This window comes from Trichoderma harzianum, assembly GCF_003025095.1.
Source record: "Trichoderma harzianum CBS 226.95 unplaced genomic scaffold M431scaffold_2, whole genome shotgun sequence".
NCBI lineage: Eukaryota > Fungi > Ascomycota > Sordariomycetes > Hypocreales > Hypocreaceae > Trichoderma > Trichoderma harzianum.
The window spans coordinates 2,979,894-3,003,143 of record NW_020209250.1 but is presented as its reverse complement, the minus strand read 5'-3'; the positions used below and the strand labels follow the sequence as shown (position 1 = coordinate 3,003,143).

The window sequence follows — 23,250 nt, the reverse complement described above, 5'->3', positions numbered from 1 at the left end:
GTGCATTGGATCTCAGCCAGTTTAGCGCATGGCTTTCCCCAGGCACGCCGCTAGCCCGAAACGCACAAGGGCCCTTCTGATCTGACTAACGCAGACCAGACATTGAAAATGAAGCCATCTGGTTCGAGATTCCGCAGGTGGTCCGTGCGCACGCCTTCACGCGTTGTCTGTTTTTCGCTCGCCCCCGAATCGAGAGCCGCCAGCCGACGTCACGTCGTCCCCTGATGCTGCCTTCGTCCATCGACTGCTCGCCAACGAGGGCCTGTTTTGCCTTGCCTATGAACCCTGGCGCTTCAGCTACTGCTTCGGGGCCTTCAGAAGCCCCTCGATCCCCTCCAGCCGCTGCCCCGTCTCTTGCGCGCGCCGTCCGCCTCGAGCGACAGCCTCGCCTCGACTCGCCTCCCATCACCACCGTCGCCTTGCGCCCTGCTCTCAGTTACTGAGCCTAGCTGCCGTGAAATCGCTGCCCTGTAGTGGGCACAATGGCTCCGGCCTCTCCAACACCCCGTCGAACACCCACGGGACGCCGCAGAGGGCGTCCGCCCGGCACCACCAACGCTGCGCGTGCCCTTAGACAGGCTTCACTTGCCGCCGCTGCTGTCTCCGAACCGCCCCCCAAGAAGCGACGTCGCTACGTTCCCGGAGGCCCTGGAGGTGGTGGACGATATCTCGACGCCGACGCCATCGACACCCCTGATACAACCCGCACCATGACAGCCTCGCGATCCAGAACCTCGGCCTCTCGGATGGCCCTCAACGGCGCCTCTCCGTCTCTGCCCCCACGGCGGGAGCGGAGCACAAGAGCCAGAACCGCTGCCAACGAAGACAGCGACGAGATGCGATGGGGATCTGCCGCTGCCATGGCTGCGTCCGTGAAGCAGGCCGAGGACTATAAACCTCGAGAAGAGCGCAGCTGGGAAGAGTTCCATCCAAACCTTGATATCGACCTCCCGTTTGTCATCTTTCCTGCCGACGACGTCGACGGAATCGTCTTACAAGACGCGCCGAATACTCCCGCCATAGATGCGCCTCCACCTACCACACCACACCTAGAGTCCATGACACCGTCCAAATCCGTCAACCCCGCCTCGACAGGAAATACACCAAATCCCCAGGCAGCGCGCGGCCCAGAAGTCGACGCCGACGATTCAGCTGCTGGCACCCCATCACGACGCCCTCGCCGATCCACTCGTGAAGTCGTCAGCTTTTACAACGTTCGACCCCTTGACTTTGCTCCTACCCCTAGAACCCCCAAGATCCTCCCCATATCGAACCAGACGCCAAAGGAGCGGCTCGACCTTAAACAACCCCAATATAGAAAGACCAACCGCATCGAACTGTTCGAAAGCAAGACTTTTGGCCAGGCACGCTATGTTGACAAGGCCATGAGCAATGTTGGCTACCAAGAGAGCGACAACTTTATTCGATCCGAACGTACGCTGATCAAGGCCATTGATGGCAATGCCGATGATGAGTTTGAACAGTTTTCAGTGGCTGCGAGCGATGATCATGTGCATCAGTCTAGACTTGGTCGTGTTGAGTACGACATGGATGAGCAAGACGATATGTGGCTTGAGCAGTACAACGCCCAGCGCAAGCAAAACGAACTGGAAGCCATCACGCGCGAGGTTTTTGAAATCACCATGACCAAGATCGAAAAGGAGTGGCATGCTTTGGAACGAAGAATACCAAAGCCGAACCCTAAACCGCCACAGACGCACAGGCCGCGGTCCAGCTCGGCTGTGGCCGTTAACGGCGAGACTCACGGCGGGGAGGAACCCGACAGCAAATGCGCCATATGCGATGATGGGGATTGCGAAAATACAAACGCAATTGTTTTCTGCGATGGTTGTAACCTCGCGGTTCACCAAGAATGCTACGGTGTGCCCTTTATTCCGGAGGGCCAGTGGCTCTGTAGGAAATGTCAGCTATGTGGTCGCGGAATACCAGTAAGACTCTCTTTTTCTCCCTCTCCCTTACAATATTTGGTGCCTTCAACCTCTGACTCTTTTCCCTTTCCTAGACATGCATATTCTGCCCCAATACAGACGGCGCATTCAAGCAAACCAACTCGTCAAAATGGGCCCATCTACTCTGTGCCATGTGGATTCCTGAAGTCTCCTTAGGAAACCATACGTTCATGGAGCCCGTCATGGACGTAGAAAAGGTCCCCAAAACTAGGTGGAAGTTGACTTGTTATATCTGCCGACAGAGAATGGGCGCTTGCATTCAGTGTGGCAACAAAAATTGCTACCAAGCCTTCCACGTCACATGTGCCAGGAGAGCACGACTATTCCTCAAGATGAAGACTGTCCAGGGCACTCTTGCTGTGTTAGATGGCAGCATGGTGCTCAAGGCTTTTTGCGATAAGCATTGCCCACCGGATCATGCCCAAGAAAACCAGGTCCACCAGGCCACGCGAGCCGCCAAAAAGTTCTATAAGAGGAACATGCGTGGACGTATCTGGGCAGACAATCAAGCCATGGCGAATGTCATTGCAGCGCAACATCGCACTGCCATTACGGATCATCCGCCTGATGAGAGCCAGATGACGGGCGCTAAGAACCTGGCCATCCTGGGTGACAAGAAGAAAGGACAGCCTCCTAAAAACCTTTGGAAGCTGCCATCTGGAGCACCCATCATACCCCAGGTTGTCTTTGACATTGTCGAGGCATCTATTCAGCGGTTCACGTTTAGGAAGCGCAAGGACTTCCTCAGCGAAGCTTGCCGCTATTGGACCCTGAAGAGAGAGGCACGTAGGGGTGCCGCGCTCCTCAAGCGCTTGCAGCTGCAGATGGAGTCGTTCTCTTCCATGGAGCTGACAAGGCGCAACTTTGCCGCCATGGGCCCCAGCGGCAAGGCGAGACTGGCTCGCCGCATCGAGTTTGCCCAGGGCATCATTCACGAGCTCGAGCAGCTCAAGGTTCTCGCCGTCGACATTGTGCAGCGTGAAAAGCTCAAGTTGGATGCTGCCGAGCTCGAGCAGGACTTTGTAGACGAGTGCTACTTTCCTACTGCCAAGTTACTGGTTCCTGCTGTAGAGAAGGCCATTTCGTAAGTTTCTCTTCTTTTCTTTCTTTGTTTTGATATACGGACCAGACTACGGCGTTGCATGGGCTTTACTAACTGGCTGTGGACAGGCTGGATAAGGGTCTCTTCACGGATGGCTTGGCCGATTTACAGGCAAGCATTGAGAAGCGGGTGTATGTCAACACCTTGAGCTTTGCACAAGACCTCGGCGATATCATCAGCAAGGGAATCTTGACTCCTCCTGAGCTCTCAGAATCCATTAATCGTGAAATGGAGGAGGATGAAGCGGATAACAACAGCACCAATAACTCTATTATAACATCAACATTTTCAGACATACGAGAGCGGCGGAAGCTCGGAAAGCGAATTCTCAAGGCTGTGCAGCCGCTGCTTGAAATGTCGCTGCAGGTTGAAGCCGAAATATCTACAAAGCCGGCTGAAGCGCTGCAGAGAGAGTTAGAGACCCTTATTGATGCCAGCATCGAAGTAGGTCGACAACCCAACGCAGCAGCACATAACGAGGCAGATACGGCAGCTGAAGATACCATTATGATCGACGCTCCTGAGCCGTCATCTGAAGTCCTCCCTACCATTAAGAGTGAGCCTCTAGCAGGCGGGAGTGGCATTGTCTCCGACAACGGCGACGTAATGGACACTGCTGAGAATGATGAAGAAGATGATGATGAAGACGACGATGAAGATGAAAACGATCGCCATGAAGAGGAAGAAGGTGACAGCATCGAGGTTAATACCGTCGGGTTGGGCATCATGACCAGCCGCACCTCAGGGGGCCTTGGTATCACGACGGAGATGAACATTAAATCGGCGAGAGTCAACGCTGCCATCGCATCCGAAACCCCTCCTAACAGCACGAGCAGCTACGTTGTCATAACTCGCCCATCACAAGATGGGCCACCAACCCCACCGCAGAGTAACGGAAGCCTGGGTAATGAACCAGCCGATCCTCTCTCGGAAGGGGGTATCCTTTGGTACCTTAGGGCGCTTGAGCCATACGGAACGTCCATCCTTGAGGAGCACTGGGCAGCCGGCCGAGATGCAGTGCGGACGCTCAGCGAAGAGCTGACGGATTTCGATGACGAGGACTTTAAGGACCTTGACGATGCCGTGACAGCCGCGGCGATGGATACGGAAGAGCCGAGAGATGCGTCGAGCGCCGGCAGCACCAAGAACAAGACGGCGAGTAGACTACCAAAGAAACGAAGACCGACTAGACGGCGATAAGGCGAGGAATTTGGGAGTGATTTAAGCCAAGAGGTAAATTGGGATGGGCAAGATGTGCTTTCTATGCGAAATTGCTACGGGATTGTTTTTACGTCCTGATGTTTTTGTTTTGCAGCTGAGCGCTTTTACGACGAAAGCATCGGTATATAAGGCTCTGGCGTTGGGAGGACAGCAGCATTGCTTTTTTTATTGTTTCTTTTCTTTCCTATTGATACACCCAGTAATCCGGCCTCTTTTGTTTGACCGTCTCTTTTCTTTTCTTTTTCTTTTTTTTTTTTTACCACTCTTCTTTTCTTCTTCTTCTCATCCTGTCCTTTTATCCACGTCTTTTCTCTGTTTTTTTAATTTCCTTGGGGGGGAACGAAAGGGCGACTTGACTTGCCATGGGCCGGGAACGGGTAACGAATGCCCTGGATCAATGATAATCGGGCGGACAAAGGTGCAACTTTTATGTGTAGGATTAACGTATTCAATGGATCTGATACAAATGTGTATACTCTGGCATCCTCAATGAGATGATTTGTCTGTTTGTTCTACAGAGTATGTTGGAGCGGCCATTTCCTGCTTTGGAAGCTTTGACATCAAAATGAGGCGAGGCTGCGCGAGGCGCTGATAGGACGGCAAAGTACCAGCACAGGATTTTGACGGAGTTTCATCCGTCTGTAGCCAAGCTAAAGCCTCTGCGGGGTGGCGGGGTTGACAGCAGCGTGTACCTCGTACTTGCTTGTTACTGTAGAATCTCCATGGATGGCAAAAGTTAAAGGTACATATGCGATTGTAGGAAATTTAACGTTTTTAGGCTGGGGTTCTATTTTTGCGGCTGACTGTCACTTTCCACAAGGGCTTTTATGGTTTAGGCATGGGCTGATGGGAAAGAAAAACACAACCTTGGAAAGAAAAGCTCGCAGCCGTGTCTACTTTAGTGGGCAAATACAGTGAGAACTTAGTACTACTAGCTACATAGGCTTGCCGTCTCCGTGCGCTGCGGACGGGCCAAGACGGGGGAACTCCAGATGGGAAGAAAATAGGAAACGAGGCGGAATTGCGGGACACACCGAACGACGATTCTATTGGAGAATCCCAAGTTTCGAGTGTGCTCCAGTGACTTTTCTTTTTCAGATGGGGTGGGAGGATGGCCGAGGGAGGGGAGGGGGGAAAATAAGTGTGAGAGAGACGAGAAAAAAGGCGATGCGGAGACCCGGTCCCCCGGTGCCGGACTCGTCAGCAGTGTGATGAGGCGAGAAGCTAGAAAAGGAAAAGCAGGGAGGAGCCCGTTTTGCGCGAGCATCTGATATGAGGCGACTTGGTTTCGAAAATCAGCGGCAGCAGGGGGTGAGGAATCGACGCATCATAAAATATGGATGTGTGTGTGCTTTGTTTTTGTGGGTGGTATCTGGATTGAGGGCATCCCTCGGATGATGATGTTGTTTTGATGTCTTTTTTTTCTGTTTCGATTCTTTTCTCTGCCCCTGTTTTTTTTTTTTTTTCTCAAAGCGAGACGCCTTCGATGCGATACGAACAAAGAGGTGCGTTTAGGTTGGTACATAGAAAGAGGCGGGTTCCGGGCCAGGCTCTAGACTGTCCAATGGACGAGCAGGAAAAAGGGCGCGGAGCTAGTTGAAAAGACGACGCTGGGCATAACCAATAAATAAATAGAACAAATAAATCGGCAAAAAGGGGGTGATGTGCTAGTAGGTTGTAGAAGGCAAAAACAAGAGATCCGAAAATTCTTGGTTCTGGCTGTGATTCGTGGTTTGTGAGCCGCGCTGTGAATAACCTGTTTAGAGAAGAGAGGGGTGAACAGGAACCAAGGCAAGCTGGGACAAAAAAAGGGCCAATTCGCCCCGTTAGCCTCGATTTGGACATATGCTGGATGCCCACCAGCTTTTCAAGGTGTCTGCAGAGGGGCAGTGCCGAATCCGGCTGGGATTTTGACGGGCGCCGCGTTTTCTCGTGTGTTGCGGATATCGTCCGGTTTGATACAGTACGAGTAGGTGTACACGTAGGACTCGACTCGGGCAGGCAGAGAGCAGGTTAAGGTAGTGGGCATGTATCGTTTGAAGCTGGTTGCTGCTGTAAGGTACCTGCTAAGCACCGGGTGCTTGCTTGTACGAGTCATCGTGACAGGGCAGCTATCATAGAAGTCAAAGCGTCCGTCTATCCGCAGGTTCCAGCTTCCGAGTTTAGTCTTTCAATTTTATTTCTTATTTCTCTTCTATTTTTTTTTTTTTTCTCTCACGACAGCTTACCTGACCTGGCTGGACCTGGATGGAACCTGGCCCGGCCCTGGAGGGAAAACTAAGTTCGGCGAGGAGGGGGCCGCTAGCAGGCCGCTTCAGAGCCTGGACACGGGCGTTTTTCTTGGGGGGGTCCCTGGCGGGTGCATTCCATTCATCTCCTGAGTGAAGATTGCACGGATGGGATATGATTCGGGTATGTTGGGTTTTTGTCTGGGGATTGACGTGCGGTGTTTGTACATAACTTGTGGCACGTGGGATTGCGTTTGGGATTGATATTTCGCGTGCATCAGTGTCGTGCAAAGATGGACAGATAGCAGCAGATAGTGATTGATGGGCAGGTCGCACAGAAACTACCTGACCCAAGGTTGACGGAATCATTCATGGCCTTATCAATTGACGCCCACTGCCAGCTGTAGCTTGTTCGAGGCGATGGATGCGCTGTATTACAGGCCATGGCGCCCCGTCGCTGGCGGAGGCCACCCTGCCTGCACTGCAAGCGCCGCCCCAGGCCAGCACCAGCACAAAACCTGAACCCACTCTTCCCTTCTTTTTCGCCTGGCCAGGAAAAAAAAAGGCTTGCCTCTTCTCTTTCTCTCTCCCACCACACAAAAGCGAACCCCGTCAAAGCCTCTCTTTTGACGATCTCCGCAAGAAGACGACCTCTTTTTGCCCAACGACGACCGACGATAGCCATCATCGTCCATCGATCCAGCATCGATCCCACGGCAACGCAACGGCTGCCCGTTTGACGGGACTTTCCAGACGCGACGACTTCGGGCTGATTGTTTGGCTGCGCCCACAGCAACAAAGGACGCTGAGAGCAGACGAAGGCACACGAACTGCCCCCCCGCGAGGCCATCCCCATAACTAGAATTCCCCCCCCAGCGACGAGCCCTTTTCGAGGCCACCCCAAACGGCGACGAGCAGCTGCATCAACCCTTCAGCGGCTTTATTTCATTTCGTTTATTTTACGCCCATCCAGAGAGCAGAAGCCCATCGCGCGTTCAGAACCCTGTTTCTCATCCGCTGCGCCCTCTCTTAGTCTCTTTTTTTCCCTCTCGCGTTGGTCTCTGAAGCCATTTGCCGCATAGCTGTGAGTTTTTTCGCCCTTTTTCCCCCCCACCTGGCGATGGCGCGCTTCTCGTTCTACTCTTCGGCACCGAAAGGCAACCATCCTGCCGGCGATTGTCCGCTCCACCTCATTTTTGGCGAGAGAAGGAGAGACGGAGAGGGAAAGGGGCGGCGTGATGGAATCACCATAACGGCAATCGTCTTTGGATGGGCCAGATTGGGATCGCTCCTGTCATCGGGATGTTGGTCTGACTCTCATCACGCCCTTTTTTCTCCCCCTCTTACTCTTCGTTGCTCGAGTTGGGAGGCAACAAATTCCCCTCGATGACTAAACCCAAGCCATTGATGGTTCTCGTCTATTCTTCTTCTAACGCTCGATGGCAGGATTATCTCTCAATTATCAAAGTGCATATTGTCTAGTGTATCATCATCTGTCGTACTGCTTTTTTTTCCTTCTCGAGGGGCCGCATCATTTTGCGCATCGGCCTGCTTCTTAGCACGCCTCCCTTCTCTTCTCCCGCGATTTCTTTAACGCGCAGCCTCTCTCGGCTTATTAATTCGATATAAACGAACCATCTCTCCCACGGGGAGCATCTATAAGATGGCTGACCAACACGAGGTCGATCTCGATTCTATAATTGACCGGCTGCTCGAGGTCCGAGGTAGCCGGCCTGGAAAGCAGGTCCAGCTTCTCGAGACTGAGATTCGCTTCCTCTGCACTAAGGCTCGCGAGATTTTCATTTCTCAGCCCATCCTCCTCGAGCTCGAGGCTCCCATCAAGGTAGGATAAAGCTGCCGTCACACCTACCCCCTTTGTCAGGGAGGAATGCCGGTGCAGTAGTGGTGCTGACTCGATGCTTGGCAGATTTGCGGTGATATTCACGGCCAATACTATGATCTTCTGCGTCTGTTTGAGTATGGCGGCTTCCCCCCTGAAGCCAACTACCTCTTCCTAGGTGACTACGTCGACCGTGGCAAGCAGTCTCTCGAGACCATCTGCCTTCTCCTCGCCTACAAGATCAAGTATCCCGAGAACTTCTTCATTCTCCGTGGCAACCACGAGTGCGCCTCCATCAACCGTATCTACGGCTTCTACGATGAGTGCAAGCGACGCTACAACATTAAGCTTTGGAAGACATTTACCGATTGCTTCAACTGCTTACCCATTGCCGCCATCATTGACGAGAAGATCTTCACCATGCACGGAGGTCTCAGCCCCGATCTGAACTCGATGGAGCAGATTCGTCGCGTCATGCGCCCCACTGATGTACGTGCCTCCTCTCTCTCGATAGCCTTCTACCCACAGAAGAATCCGGCTTCGTTCTTCTGTTGTCTTTCAAATCTGCTCCATCCGCTCCAACCAAGAGCAGCTCATGCTCTAACTTGCTGGGACCGTCCGCTAACATGTCCATGCTCTTAGATCCCTGATTGTGGACTGCTGTGTGATCTTCTGTGGTCCGACCCCGACAAGGACATTACCGGCTGGAGCGAAAACGACCGTGGTGTGTCCTTCACCTTTGGTCCGGACGTGGTGTCTCGTTTCCTACAGAAGCACGACATGGACCTCATCTGCCGTGCCCACCAGGTCGTCGAAGATGGCTACGAATTCTTCTCCAAGCGTCAACTCGTCACGCTGTTTAGTGCACCCAACTACTGTGGCGAGTTCGACAATGCAGGTGCCATGATGAGCGTGGACGAGAGCTTGCTCTGCTCATTCCAGGTTTGTGCAATCTACCCAAAGGCCTTCCAAGCAACCCTACGGCTGGGAGAGTCTTTTTTATTTCTTTCTGCAGACCTCGGCTAACCTTTTTTCCCCTTGATAGATTCTCAAGCCTGCTGAGAAGAAACAAAAGTTCGGACGGCGTTAGATCATCGGGATGACCTTGTTCGGTCTCTCGACTGAGCACGATCCATCTCGACGACTTGACACTGCCGACTTTTCTTTTTGACTCTCCGACTCTCTTCATACTCTGCAACCTCTTACGTCGCACCGTCGCTGGGCCCTGGTGGCGAGAACGGGTTGCCTGGAGAACTACACGCCGAGCCCTTCCTGCATTAATGTACCGACTCGGCGGTTAGCTCGCATCGCCTCTAATGTCCCAACATGCAAACTTCGTCACGACAAATGGCTGTTTCTTAGCTTCACAGATCAAATCATTCACAGAAAAAAAATACATCATGATGTCACTTTAAACTTTTGAAACTTTTGCTGTCCCAACACGTTTGGGCAGAGCTTCTCTTGACGTGCTGAGTGAATGACATGACGTAGTCGTACTCTAGGCTGTAATTGATGGATATGCCTGCTGTGTAACCTGTGCTCTGATCCATGCGGCTTTGAAGGAACGGGGTGGTTCGTATTCATGCTTCTTGTATCCTATGCCACGAGATCCTCTGCCACGAGAGTGGCTGAACGCACGGGTCCTTGGCAGAGCCCGAACTGACAAGGCAGTGAATAAAGTGTATCTGACGTGTTTCGTATTACGAGGGCTTCCAGAAGAAAACTAGAAGGTGACAATGCTACGTCAGTTCTCGATTCCGGTGTTACTTGTTACTCTGGTATCTTGTTCATCCAGATTGTCTCTCTCCACGCAGCGTTTTGCTTTTGATATCATACATGAGTTCTTTTTCCATGTCTCCGAATCACTCCCGTCCTTGGCTATTCCCTCCTTTAAGTACAGTCTTCGCATAAAATGGTTGACGAGGTTTGATTCTGGTCCTGCTCTTGTTTCGCTGGCTGTTCGGTAACGGGAGCAGCAGTCTCCTCCACTGGAGCTGTCTCTGTGACCGAAGCAGCTGGAGCAGCAGCGCGATGATTCCGGTCGACGTGGCCCAGGTCTCGAGACGGGTCGATGACGTCCCTGACACGGCGCTTGAGTTCTTTTGTTTCGGGGAAGCCGCCGTCTGTTTTGCGGTCCCATAGGGTTGTGGACTGGACGGATGGAGGGGATGATGAAGAGCTTGATGAGGAGGAGGATGCTGGGGAGAGGTGGTGGATGGTGACGATGAAAGTTCCGCCCGTGGAGGGCTGGAGGGCGACTTCGCCTAGGGAGAGGGAGAATGTGGAGAGGAGTTCTTGGGCGAACTGTTGTGAGTTGGTTAGTTTGCTGTGATAGGATTGTTCTTTTGAGGATGGAGTGAGGGGATGGTGAGTAGGTGAGAGGAGTAGAACGAGTGAAGGAGTGAGTGAGTGGTTGATGGAGTAGTTTTCAAAGAAGAAGTGATGAGGAACAAGGATGAAGAAGACGTACATAGGCAGCTCGCAGCATCCATTTACACTGAGTGCAGAACTGGATGGTTATGCGTGGCAGGGGAGCCGTGACGGCGGCATGTTGCAGCGGCTGGGATGATGTGGATGATGATGCAGCCATTGGTGCTGTTGCTGTTTTTATTCTTCCTTTTCAAAAGAGCAGATGTAAATCTAATTGTAAGTAGCAAATGAAGAGATATTTCCCGTAGTGAATTTCAGCGTTCTTGACGGTTGTATGAGGCGAATGATGATAAACGGAATATTGCTAGTAAGCTACGGAGGTCCGGGTTCGGGATGGCTATTGTAATGCTTTATGTGGAGATTGTATTTGGTGCTGCTGATTACTACTAATGAATTGAGCGACTTTTTCTCTATGCTCATCATGAGCAAATATCATTTGAAGGTGTCGTAAATTGTTCTTCTCTTTTGATTCCCTTCCGCAGCAGAGTAAAAATATATGTGAAATCTACATGATATTGAATCCCATATTGGACAACCACATGTGATGCTACATTGAGACTGGCGGGTTCTCCTCTTCATGACCTCACGTGCACAGACATACCAATGCAAAAAACACCACACAATAGCAGTACCAACAACTCCGGCTTACTCTTCCAGTATCAATAAAAATACACTCTTGTCAATGTGACAATTTAACGCGTCTTTTGTCAAATATCCTGCTTGATGTATTTCATATGGAATTGCCGCATTTCGGTGCGTAGAGACCAGTTATCACGCGCGTGTATACTGTAAGGGTACACGTACAGGGTATCACGACAAGGCACTTAACGAGTTTTTTTTTTTCCATCACATCTCCATATCAATTCAGAAACCGGCCGTCAAGTTATCTACACCCGCACAACAGGCGGCACTATACACCTAACACCCCAGCAGTTCTCCGATAATCCAGCTTCACAAAAACACCATCCACGCGCAAAAGACCTCTCCCTCATCACCCGCACCCGTATCCCACCACATCCCCTCATCCTCAATGCATGGGTAATAAACAGAGTCAGCGTAGAATGAGAGAGAAAGAAGAAAAAAGGCATATAGGGGAGCCACTCGATTGAACAGAAAAGGACAATAGAGAAATCGGGAATTAATACATGCTAAAAGAGGCCGGCTTCCCCCAAGAAGACCGTAGACCCCTTTATCTGGATATCTCTCTTTCCTCCCCCATCCCATCCTGCCTAGAAGAAACCGCTCGACTGCTTTATTAAAAAGTAAGAGAGAGCTGAAATAAGTAGTAAAAAAAATAAAACTCGTTGAGAAAAGCGAGCGTGGGGGCTTTCCTCGGTCACAGACAACCTTTTGCTTCCTCATCCCCCAATCGCCTCCTCCCCTTCCCCAGCATTGATATAATCATTTGAGACTGCGTCGATCCAGCTCAGAGTCCCGTTCTAGTTTCTCGTAAAAGGCTTTCCGGACCAGGTGTTTATTGTTTGAATGGTGTGTCGGCGTGACGAATTCGTCGCTCGCTGTCTGATTCCAGCTGCGTGGCGTTGTAAAATAAAGAGAGAGAGAGAGAGAGAGAAAAATAAAACCCATATCGCACACAAGGGGAAAAAGAAAAAAGGTCCCGCGCCAAGAATTCCTCCCAACTAAGTCATCATCGATTGGTCGTTCCTCCACGTCCTGGGAAACAGAATTACATGACGACACAGCAGCCGCCGGATTGCTGGGGTGCGTAGGGATCCTCGCCCTTTGGTACGGTTCCCCATACTGAAGGAACCATGTAGTCTCTCGTACCATTGCAGTAGGCAATGATGCTGCAGCCGTCGCGTTAGCCTCGTGTCCCCTGTCCGGCAGTGGCTGTGGGTGCGTCTTTTAGCTCTTACCTCTTGGAAGCGGTGCTGACGGGAATGCGTTCCCGGTCCAAATCCTCGCGTAGTCTGTTGTTGAGCTCCGTTAAGCGCCTAAGCTTGAGGTCTGCCATTGACTGCTTCGTCTTCTTAATCTGGGTCGGGTCGCCGACATCACGGGAGGTGTACTGAGGCATCGTAACGGTACGTTAAAATAAAGGAATGACTATAGAGTTGGATTTGACCGGGGTCGGGGTGGTGAGAGTGATTGAATGGCTCGCACTCGTCAGCCGGGACGATGGATTGTGTTGACGGAGTTGTTGCGAGAACTGCCTGCAGCTGCCTGGTTAGCCTCAATTTCATCTAGGCAACATCACCAATCGGTTGCTTCGGTGGATTCGCGACGCTAAATGGAACAAAGAATTGCAGAAAATCAATCAGAGACGATGGAAAAGGCCCGTCTGCTCTGCTGCCGTCACGTTGGCGCGACGGTGATGACGGCTCGGGAGACGCAGTGCAACGAATGGAAACAAGACTGAAACCGCGAGACGATGCAGGAGTCGGCAACAGCGGCGAGCGAGAATTCGCCTCTCCTCAGTTGGCTCGCGACCGACTGCTGGTGATGGAGGAGACGAGAGAAAAAACAATGCCAGCCTCTCGTCATTCCCCCTTTTCGCTCATGCCGATGCACTCGTGCCTGTGCAATTGAATCTGTCGCGATGCCATCGAAACGTCGTGTCTGCCAGAGCTTGGGACGCCTCCTCTTTCTTGCCTCCCCCCTAGACCGTATCGCGCAATGCACCAAAGAAGAAACGACGAGGAGAAAAAAAAAAAGACGATGACTTACCAACCGTCGTAGAAACCCTCAATTATCGGTCGCGAGAAACAGCGACGACACACTTGCTCCAATATGGGGGTTGAGAGGAAGAGGAGGGGGTTTGGTCGCGAAGGCGAGACGTGCGTTACGTGAATGTGTGTGTGAGTGAGAAAATGAGAGAGAGGCCCAAGAGAGTGAAAGAGCGGGTTGGAAAGCCTGGAGAAGAGAGTTGGAAGAATCCGCCACACACCAGACGAGATTGGATTGACCCAAGCAAGTCTCAAGCCAAGCAGCTTCTGGGCGGCGGGCTGCTGCCGGCGGATAATTAGCAGTGGGAACTGCTGTAACTGGCCGCCGTTGCTGCTCCTGTAGGGGGCTAGATTCAATATGCTGGGGGGCTTCTTGGCTGGGGGCTGTTTTTTTTTCTCTCTAGTTCTGGCTGTACTTGGCGGGAGCCCGGGTGGGACGTGCGCCGGTGCTGGAAATTGGACATGACCAGGGGGGGGGGGGGGGGGTACTTTGGGGGCTCGGGCAATCAGGCTCAAGGCGCACCACAAAGCGCGGATTTGCTCCAGGATTTCCCATGGCGCGGTGGGTGCTTTGCTTCATGTAACGTGCGAGTGACCTGCCGCCTGGCTGCAGCCATGTACCCCTTACCGTAGGTACGAGCACTAGCTGGCTTAGCACAGCGTTAGCACCCCGTTACGACGTGCGCTACTGCACTGCTGCACTTGCCGGGCCTTTTAGTGCTGCATTATGGATGTACCCAGGCAGTAATATTTGATTGCTGCTCGATGGATGATTTGGAGTTGAAGTGCCCGTGCTGAGAGGTACCTGGGGTTTGCGAGTACTCGTACCTTACTTTGAGTGCGCACTGACAGAACTCTACTTTGAGGAAGAGAGAAAGAGACAGAATTCAATGTCATCAATCACGCGTGGCAGAGTGTCAGTAGGATCTATCCGTACAACTACATCGAGATTCATGGATGGAAACGATTCATCGTGTGACAGTTTTCTCCTCTACCTGACACCGAGAATCCTTCACCACACAAGTACCTCTCCTCACTCATGAAAAACAGTACAAATCATTCTTTCTTCGCCGAGGTACAGTACCTTGCTTGCCAACACAAAACAAAGGAGGTCCTTTTCTTTCCCTTTCTCCTCCCAGTCCGCATCAAGCTTAGACCACGTCCGGCCTAGCCTCACTGCCATTTCCGGCCTCCAAGCCAGCCAGAGAGGATCCATCAACCCTGCTGCTGGTACTGATTTAATGGGAACCAAATCTTACAGGTACATGCAGCTCCAGATACGAAGTACATGTACTGACCCTCCACCGCAACGTCCATGCGCGGGTGCGACGCATCGCGTCAGCAATTCGACAGCGGAATCAATCTCAGAGAACCTGCTGGCGTGACAATTGTCGAGCGGTGCCGTACAGTAGGACGATTTGCTTGAGGGACGATACTAAGTACTTATTTCCCACAGACCCGGAAACGGAAGATGCGATCGCCGTCACGTCATTCCATCAGGTACGGTACGGGGGCACGGGGCCTCGCTACCAACCTGTTCCTGTTCCTGTACGAACGAGTACTTTGAACAACGCGCACCCATGAAATGCAACTCCGTACTGTGCATGTACCCTCAGTTCCCCGAGGCCTTTGCTTTAAATTACACGTACGATGCGATGCTGGCATTACCTCATCTTGTCTCTCCATTACCTGCCACTACCGGTGGTCTTTCTTCAGCTGCCGCTACGGAATGTTCGGTACCATTGCGTCCAAGTCATGTGTCTGTAGGTAGTTTGTATTTCTCTCACCCACGAGTGTCTGAACAAGGATATGCCTTGTCAGATGAATCCTCAATCTTGTCTTGTCAGAGGCATTTCAAATCCAACTGCACTGCACCGCTGCGCCAACTTGGCCAAGACTGTACCAATGATAAACCGGATTATCCTCGCTGTTTGTCTGCCATGTTGATGCGCCAGATCCACAATCCCATCTCTCAGCTCCGATACTGCAAGGCATACTGCGAGCGCACAGTCATGACCACGGACGTATGACTGCATGTACCATGTTTACGACAAGCATGATGGCGGGCGTATCGGTCGGCATGCAATGATACCTCGACTGGTAGTTTTGCCAAGAACCAAGAACACAGCATAGTAGTAGGTGGTTCGTCTTCCCATATGTGTCGTCATCTGGTATTCGTCAGTAAATGGATCAGAATATACGCGGAAGTTCTACGTACGAGAGTAAGAGCAGATGTGGTTGTGTGGTATTTTAATATGGAGCATATGGATTGTAATAAAGTTGCACTTATGAAAGAGAAAGGAGGCGCCAAAACATCTTGCTCAATCGCCAGTGTCAACCTCGAGATCCAGCTGAACTCCATTCGAAATGCCATAGTCCTCCAACGTGATGTGATCCTTGAAAGGCCGTTCGCCCTGCCGTCTCAGCATAATCTGTCCCGCCTCTCGTCCAATGCGCGCCGCAATCATGAGCTTGAACTGCCCGACCGTGTCCGAAGGCAAGCATGGAATGGCTGATTTGGTGCCCAGGCGGTCGTTGATATGAACAATGATAAACTCTTGTCCAGCTCCAGCGGGAGCTTTGGGCACTTTGGTTTCTTTCTTTTCCTTCTTGTCGTCTCTCTTCACCTTGTCGCCCGTGTCTTTTGGTCCAGAACCGTGTCGTCGAGGGGATCGCGATCTTGGGCGGCCCTCGTATCGGTCACGACCACCACGATCTCGCGAGCGATCGCGGTAATCACGTCGTCGATCTCCATAATCGCGGTCACGGCCTCGGTCACGTTCTCTTTCTCGATCCCGGTCTCGGTCTCCATATCGGTCTCTTCTCGAATCATAGCTGCCGCGGTTGTCGTCGCTTGGGCGGCTTTTATCTTTCCACCGAAACCCACCACTGCCTTTTGGTGCCCTCCGCGGAGGTGATCGCGATCGCGATCTTCGCGAAGAAGATTCCATGGCTGGTGCTGGTGTTTGAACACAGATTTTGCAGGCACCTGTTGCTGTAGAAGGGTAGAGTAGCTATCTAGAGGGGCCCTTCGGTAAAGGATCGGGTAATAATGGAGCTTCCTCATAAGATGCCAGGACTTTCACAACGCAAGAGAAGAGATGTTTTTGCAACCATCTTGCTGATGTACTGCAGCTCTGTATAGATTAAAAGCTGTATTTATCTTTGTGGCCGTTCTATAAGGGGGCAACCTCTTCTTATAGAATCTGGTTCGAGCTAGAAGCCTACAGATAGGTGGCTTGAACAATCCCTGTCTACGCCTGTAAACCTACAATAGCTAACTTGGCACTACACTGAGTCTGTTTGGAGAGATATCGCACGAGTAACGGGGAATGGAAAACACAAAATCCTGCCTCATCGCCTCCAAAGAGACATAATTATATACACTTTTACGAGTGCATCTTTCCGTAAAGCACCTTGTTTGCATCCATCGCGGTCATGTGACTTTGCGCGCGGGTAGTTAGCAGTCTAGCAAATCCGCGGCCGCTAAAGGGCCATGAACCAAGAGCAGCGCTAGCGGATTTGCACAGTCAGGATGGCGCAAATTAAGCAACCACTCCGTGCCAGCAGTCCAGCATACGGAGTAGCATCTCACGAGTTGCCCAATCTTCTTGGTTCTGGAACAAGCCATGCTGGGGCTATTGGCCTCCCGCGGATTCGGGTCCGGGAAATGATTGAGCCAAGGGTCTTGTTCATCACTTGCAGTTCTGGATCAATCGGAGGCATCGATCTCGTGACTAGAAGCCCATTGTGGATTGTCCCAGCAAACCGACGCTTACATACATACACGGGAGATGAATCACTACTAGGCCAATGTTTGGGCAACACATAAAGCACCCCCATATCGTGTACCGAGTTGCAAAAGTGCACAACAGCTGCCATCTCTACCTACAGCACACCGTATCTGTTCTTTTTATTTTTTATTTTGAAATAAACGGCATGGCTGGTACTTAAGCTTCACGGCCAGCAGCCAGATGGCTCAGCAAGCTCAGTTCAAAGCAAAAGATGCATGACATAATCAGGCACGTGACATGGGTCGTTCCGCAGCCCCTCATGCTCGGATAGCGTCCACACACGAAATTGAAAAATTCCTCCCCGAGTGCGTCGCTTCACCACCAAGAGTGCCACGCCAGCGCCCCATCTCAACCATCCTCAGGCCTGCGACGGCTACTCATTGCCCCCGAATCTCCTTGTCCGGCTCACGTCGATCCGTGAAGGAGGTTGCCCAGCATGGTACGTACGACAGGCCCCGATGCGACTGACCGTCTCGTTGCCAGCCGCTACCCCTCCCCCATACACCTACAATTGATGGATTCATATTGGGCCGTGATGCTGACCTTGCTTCCTTTCTCCAGCCGCCCCCGCCGCATCAAAAGCCCGAAAATGTCCTGAAGCGCGCCCACGAGCTCATCGGGGTCAACCAGGCCCCGACGGCCTTGACCCTGCTCCATGAACACATCACCAACAAGCGCTCCCGAAGCGCCGCCATCGCTTCTCTGGAGCCTGTTATGCTCCTGTTGGTTGAGCTCTCCGTCGAGCAGAAGAAGGGAAAGCTGGCCAAGGATGCCTTGTATCAGTACAAGAACTTGTCCCAGAACACCAACATATCGACCATTGAGGTAGGTCCAATACCGGCGTTGAATCAAGAAAAGGGGATGAAAGAAAAAAAAGAAATCAAACGCAGTTGGATGGATTACTGACCCGCCCCACAGTTGGTCTTGAAAAAGTTCATCGAACTCGCCGTGGAGAAGGTTACCGCTGCCCAGGCAAAGGCCGACGAAGTTCAGTCTACCATCGAAGCCACCGCTGCCACCTCCAGCATCGACGATTTGGAAGCCAGCGAGACCCCTGAGTCCATCCTCCTCGCCACCGTCTCTGGAGAGCAGTCCCGTGACCGAACTGACCGAGCCATCGTCACTCCTTGGCTCAAGTTCCTCTGGGAGGCGTACCGAACCGTCCTCGATATCCTCCGCAACAATGCTCGTCTCGAGGTCCTTTACCAGAGCACTGCCATGCAGGCCTTCGACTTCTGTCTCAAGTACACCCGAAAGACCGAGTTCCGAAGACTTTGCGAGCTTCTCCGAAACCATGTCCAGACCGCCGCCAAGTACTCGTCTCAGATGCACGCCATCAACCTGAGCGACCCAGACACCCTGCAGCGTCATCTCGAGACTCGCTTCCAGCAGCTCAACGTTGCCGTCGAGCTGGAACTGTGGCAGGAGGCTTTCCGAAGTGTTGAGGACATCCACACTCTGCTGAACCTCAGCAAGCGCCCTCCCAAGAACATCATGATGGCCAACTACTACGAGAAGCTCACCCGAATTTTCCTTGTTGGCGAGAACTACCTCTTCCACGCCGCAGCTTGGTCAAGATATTACACCCTGCTCCGCCAGGTCTCGGCCTTGGTCGCTTCTGGCCAGGGCAAGAAGGCTGACAACCCCCCGGCCTCTGATGCCGATCTCCAGAGGGCTGCTTCTTTTGTCCTCTTGTCCGCCCTCGCCATCCCCGTCATCAGCACCTCCCGATCCCGAGGTGCCATGGTCGACTTCGATGAGGCTCGCAAGAACAAGAACACTCGCCTGACCACCCTGCTCGGCATGAGCCAGGCCCCCTCTCGTTCTCGTTTGTTCCGCGATGCTCTGTCCAAATCCATCATTCAGCGATCCCTCCCTGAAATCCGGGATCTCTACAACATCCTGGAAGTTGACTTCCACCCCCTCTTCATCTGCAAGAAGATCTCGCCCATCCTGACCAAGATTGCCGCTGATGCCGAGATGGAGAAGTATATCCAACCCCTCCAGCAGGTCATCCTGACCCGTCTGTTCCAGCAGCTGTCTCAGGTCTACGAAACTGTGGACCTCAACTTTGTTGAGAGCTTGGCTCAGTTCCCCGAGCCTTACCAGGTTACTCGTGGCACTATTGAAAAGTTCATCATGAACGGAAACAAGAAGGGTGATCTTGCTATCCGCATGGACCATGCCACCGGTGTTCTCAGCTTTGACAACGACGTCTTCTCATCTGCCAAGGCCGGCCACAGCGGATCTTCCGCTGGCTCTGCCGAGGCGGAGACTGGCAACGTTCAGCGTCTCCAGAGCACTCCCTCTGAGATTGTCCGCTCCCAGTTGACTCGTCTTGCCAAGTCGCTCTTCGTTTCGTGCCACTACATCGATCCCAACTTCAACAAGGATCGCCTGGCGGCCCATGACGCTGCATTGGCTCGTGCAAAGGCTGGCGCAGAGAAGGAGCACCTCGATACCCTTGCTCGTAAGGAGGTTATTCAGAAGCGCAAGGAGGAGGCATCCGAACTCCAGGCTAAGAAGGAGAAGGAGAACGCCCGACAGAAGAGACTGCGGGAGCAAGCTCTGCAAGAGGCCGAAGACAAGCGCCTGGCTGAGGAGCAGCGTGAGCGTGAGGCCCGACGTATCAAGGCTGAGCACGACCGTGTTCGCAAGGAGGAGATCAAGAAGCAGATCGCAGACCTGAAGATGAGCGACAAGGCTCTCGACATTGATTTGGAAGACTTGGACAACCTGGATAGCAACAGACTTCGTGCCATGAAGCTAGCTCAGTTGGAACGGGAGAAGAACGATGTCAACGAGAAGCTTCGCATAACTGGCAAGCGACTCGATCACTTGGAGCGAGCCTACCGAAAGGAGGAGGCCAAGAAGCTTGCCGATGATTACGCCAAGCAGACAGAGCGTGATCGCAAGATTTACGAAACAGTCAAGGCCAAGACACTCCAGGAATCTGAGGAGAAGCACAAGGAGAGTGTGGAGCTCAAGCACCGCCTTAGCCGCCTGGTGGGCGTTTACGAGACATTCAGAGCGACGCTGCACGAGAAGCGTCGTGATGAGTTTGAGAAGCGCCGCAGGGATGCCGAGCGCGAGCTGGAGAAGCAGATTGCCATCCGCAAGAAGGAATACCGCGACCGAAAGCTTCGCGAGAAGAGAGAACGGGAAGAGAGAGAGCGTATCCTCCAAGAACAAGAGGAGCAGGCCGCTCGTGAGAAGGAAGAGCAACGCCTTCGTGAGGAGGCCAGGAAGGCCGAACTCGCCAAGCTCAAGGAGCAGCGTGAGAAGGAACGCCAGGAAATGTTGGAGAAGGCAGCACTCCAGCAGAGACGCGAGGAAGAAGCCCTTGCTCGCCGCAAAGCGGAGAGAGAAAAGGGAGGCCTCAGGGGACCAGAGGCTCCCCCTGCTGCTGCTGCTGCTGCTGCTGCCGCCGATGGCCGACGACCACCAGTCATCGGCTCAGGCAGCTGGAGAGACAGAGAGCGTGAGAAGGAGGCAGCCAGAGCTACAGAGGGCGGAGCACCAGCACGGACAGGAGCCCCGATGGAGCGCACCGACTCTGGCGATCGCCCCAGTGAACGCTCATCCGGCGGCCCCCCAAGACTGCAGTTGGCCGGCTCTGGCAACAGGCCAAGCTGGAGAGACCGACAAGCCAAGGAGTCTGCTGGCGGAGCGAGCGACAACCTCCCCCCGCCTGCCAGAGGCCCTGGACCCCGCGACTCTCCTCGCGACTCTCCTCGCGACTCTCCTCGTGATTCTCCTCGCGATTCTCCACGTGAACCTCGCGAGCCTCGCGAGCCTCTTGAGCGTGGTGGTTCAAGGCGGGGCGAGAACGGCAAGACTGAGTCTGCCGCCCCTACGGAGTCTCTGCCCACTCGAACTGCTGGCAAGTGGGTTCCTCCTCACCTGAGGAACAAGTCATGAAGGGAATGAGCGCATGGATAGTCCTGGCTACATATTTTGCACTGGCGTTTTGGGGGAAAATTCAAGAGGATGGATGGTTTGCATTGAATGTACTCTAGAGCTCAGCATAATTCGCCGTCCTCTGAGGTGCGAGCACACCAGAATGGAAGAAGAAAAAAAAGCACACAGCATCTCTCTCTTTTGCCCTCCCCCTTTTTTGCTTTTTTTATTATGTGACCCAGTTGAGGAGCTGTCTTTGCCCGAATCTTTGGTGTCATGAGCCATATTACAGATGTAATTCTAAATAAACAACCGCGTGTTTTCTTAAAAAGTGCTTTGACATAATTCATCTCATATATGAGATGTATCCAGTCCATACCTATTGTATGGTCATGGAAAGTAATAGCAATGACTACAGTATATCATTCTTAGTAGGACTCTCTGGAATTCGTGATTGTCTGCTCTCTACAAGTCAGTATCAAATCAAATGACATAACAAACCTGATATCCGAGACCACCAAAAAGCAATCTCTTGGATCACACTTAGCCACGACGGAAAACCCAGGAAGTCACCAGACTCGCCCGAGCTGCAGGTACTGGCTAGACTGCCACATCTAGACAAAGTATAACGCCTGAACAGCGTTTTGACTAAGGCTTACGGGACCTACCAATGCCGCCCTTTTAGGTTTCGACCCTTCATTGTTGTTTTCCCTTGGTGGGAACTGGCACCGAGCCTTGTGCTGCAAGGGCGGCACAGAGGGCTCAGACGCGGCCCAACAATCAATAGCTCAGGTGAGTGAGACGAAAAAGGAAATGTCGGGGGAGTCGGACTGTCGGGTTGAATTGGGCGACAGCAACGCATGCAGAGTGCTTCTAACTGGGCAGAGGTACACAACAGTAAGTTGCAGCAGTTAGAAAACGAAAACCAGCTCTTTGTAGTGATTGTGAGGTTTCCCCAGGCTAACCTAGGTGGTGGTGTGTAAACAATAAGGAATACGACAACCACCGTCGGTGATTTATTTCGAGAACAGGCCGGCCGCGTGCATACAGTGGCTTTTGGAGTTGAGATGGGTATCACAAGAGTTTGGTGAGGCGGCAAGATGCGAAAACGATTTGCTCCAAGCCCGGAGATCCTAGCTCAGCAGAGCGGGGAGCCTAGACGGGCAAGTCAGGGGTAGATCCGGCCGGTGTGGGCTCCCCTTGACAGAGCGGCTGGATGGAATGGATGGGGGCTGAAGTTTGCTGTATGTAGGGAGCGCAAACTAGCTGTAGCTTGCATGGTCATTTGGTCATTCTAGCTGAACAGCTTCTTCATTGACGTTCTCCATTTCTGCTTGAGATGATGTAATGTTATCAGGAACAAGTTGAAGCAAAACGATCTCCCAGGCCCTGGACTTCAAAGACGACTCTCGGCTTGGTATCCGTAATACGGAACTGGGGCTTGTAGAAGAGGATTAGGATCTACAATCTCAGGTGTGTTAGTTTCCGCTACTAATCTATTTTGACGGTAGGAAAGGTGCTCCGTATCGGAAAACTTCACCGAGAATAATCTAAAATGAGTTCCCAAAATAAATAACACAGGAACAGGCGTTCAAGCTCCACCCTCGCAGCAGGCAAGCGCCTACAGTTGAGCATCCCTGGCAGAAACGCAGCCCCAGCCTGAAGCAATCACGACTAGGCCGACCAGCCGGAGGGCCGAGAGACTGATGCCTGCATTACCTCGGGCCAGCTGTTGATGCTTGACTCCGCCCTGCAACACTGGCCCAATAACGTTATCCTGACTGACAGGAGCCTGAACTCGACAGGCTTTGTGGGCTGATGGCAACTGAGATCGGCTTAAAGCCGGCCATGATGTATCCGACAGTCCATGACAAGCTGCAGTACGCACTAGGATGCTCGTAGCATCTCAAATTTCAGCCCAATGCTTCGCAATGGAAACAATTCAAAATTAGCATCGGGTATAGGACGAGTCCGTGCCCTCCCGGGATAGCCCAAGTGTAGTAACACCAATTCTGTGTTTACACGTCTATTCTTAGCAACGCTGCGGGTGGCGGATAGTCGGTCGGTCGGTTGAGACA

The 23,250-nt window shown here is 52.5% G+C and overlaps 8 protein-coding genes across 8 annotated transcripts; 3 read left to right on the top strand and 5 right to left on the bottom strand.

Moving 5' to 3' along the window:
* Positions 1–482: 482 nt before the first annotated feature.
* M431DRAFT_2129 (hypothetical protein) lies at positions 483–4,272 on the top strand (the record flags this gene model as incomplete). Its single annotated transcript, XM_024913472.1, has 3 exons — positions 483–1,949; positions 2,024–3,054; positions 3,141–4,272. 3 exons carry the CDS (start codon positions 483–485, stop codon positions 4,270–4,272), a joined length of 3,630 nt encoding a protein of 1,209 aa, XP_024779214.1.
* A 1,388-nt stretch (positions 4,273–5,660) lies between these two features.
* Positions 5,661–6,504, bottom strand: M431DRAFT_306287 (hypothetical protein). Its single transcript, XM_024914190.1, has one exon. It carries the CDS (start codon positions 6,136–6,138, stop codon positions 5,761–5,763), a length of 378 nt encoding a protein of 125 aa, XP_024779213.1. The 5' UTR covers positions 6,139–6,504; the 3' UTR covers positions 5,661–5,760.
* A 1-nt stretch (position 6,505) lies between these two features.
* Positions 6,506–7,600, bottom strand: M431DRAFT_306288 (hypothetical protein). The gene has a single exon (XM_024914191.1). It carries the CDS (start codon positions 7,375–7,377, stop codon positions 6,799–6,801), a length of 579 nt encoding a protein of 192 aa, XP_024779212.1. The 5' UTR covers positions 7,378–7,600; the 3' UTR covers positions 6,506–6,798.
* Positions 7,601–7,994: 394 nt separating this feature from the next.
* M431DRAFT_306344 (hypothetical protein) lies at positions 7,995–9,605 on the top strand. The gene is made up of 4 exons (XM_024914193.1): positions 7,995–8,364; positions 8,449–8,850; positions 9,004–9,303; positions 9,407–9,605. Exons 1-4 carry the CDS (start codon positions 8,185–8,187, stop codon positions 9,449–9,451), a joined length of 927 nt encoding a protein of 308 aa, XP_024779211.1. The 5' UTR covers positions 7,995–8,184; the 3' UTR covers positions 9,452–9,605.
* Positions 9,606–10,047: 442 nt separating this feature from the next.
* Positions 10,048–11,123, bottom strand: M431DRAFT_504474 (hypothetical protein). Its single transcript, XM_024918477.1, has 2 exons — positions 10,832–11,123; positions 10,048–10,665 (listed from the first exon to the last, which is right to left on the bottom strand). The coding sequence occupies exons 1-2, from the start codon at positions 10,949–10,951 to the stop codon at positions 10,252–10,254; spliced, it is 534 nt and encodes a 177-aa protein (XP_024779210.1). The 5' UTR covers positions 10,952–11,123; the 3' UTR covers positions 10,048–10,251.
* A 1,355-nt stretch (positions 11,124–12,478) lies between these two features.
* M431DRAFT_76650 (hypothetical protein) lies at positions 12,479–12,829 on the bottom strand (the record flags this gene model as incomplete). Its single annotated transcript, XM_024922485.1, has 2 exons — positions 12,479–12,599; positions 12,669–12,829. 2 exons carry the CDS (start codon positions 12,827–12,829, stop codon positions 12,479–12,481), a joined length of 282 nt encoding a protein of 93 aa, XP_024779209.1.
* Positions 12,830–15,799: 2,970 nt separating this feature from the next.
* M431DRAFT_44184 (hypothetical protein) lies at positions 15,800–16,033 on the bottom strand (the record flags this gene model as incomplete). The annotated part of the gene is made up of 1 exon (XM_024915208.1): positions 15,800–16,033. A coding segment is annotated over one exon (234 nt), but the record flags the coding sequence as incomplete, so codon positions are not given.
* A 1,548-nt stretch (positions 16,034–17,581) lies between these two features.
* Positions 17,582–21,583, top strand: M431DRAFT_504469 (hypothetical protein). The gene is made up of 3 exons (XM_024918476.1): positions 17,582–17,711; positions 17,834–18,097; positions 18,191–21,583. The coding sequence occupies exons 1-3, from the start codon at positions 17,709–17,711 to the stop codon at positions 21,191–21,193; spliced, it is 3,270 nt and encodes a 1,089-aa protein (XP_024779207.1). The 5' UTR covers positions 17,582–17,708; the 3' UTR covers positions 21,194–21,583.
* The last annotated feature ends 1,667 nt before the right edge of the window (positions 21,584–23,250 follow it).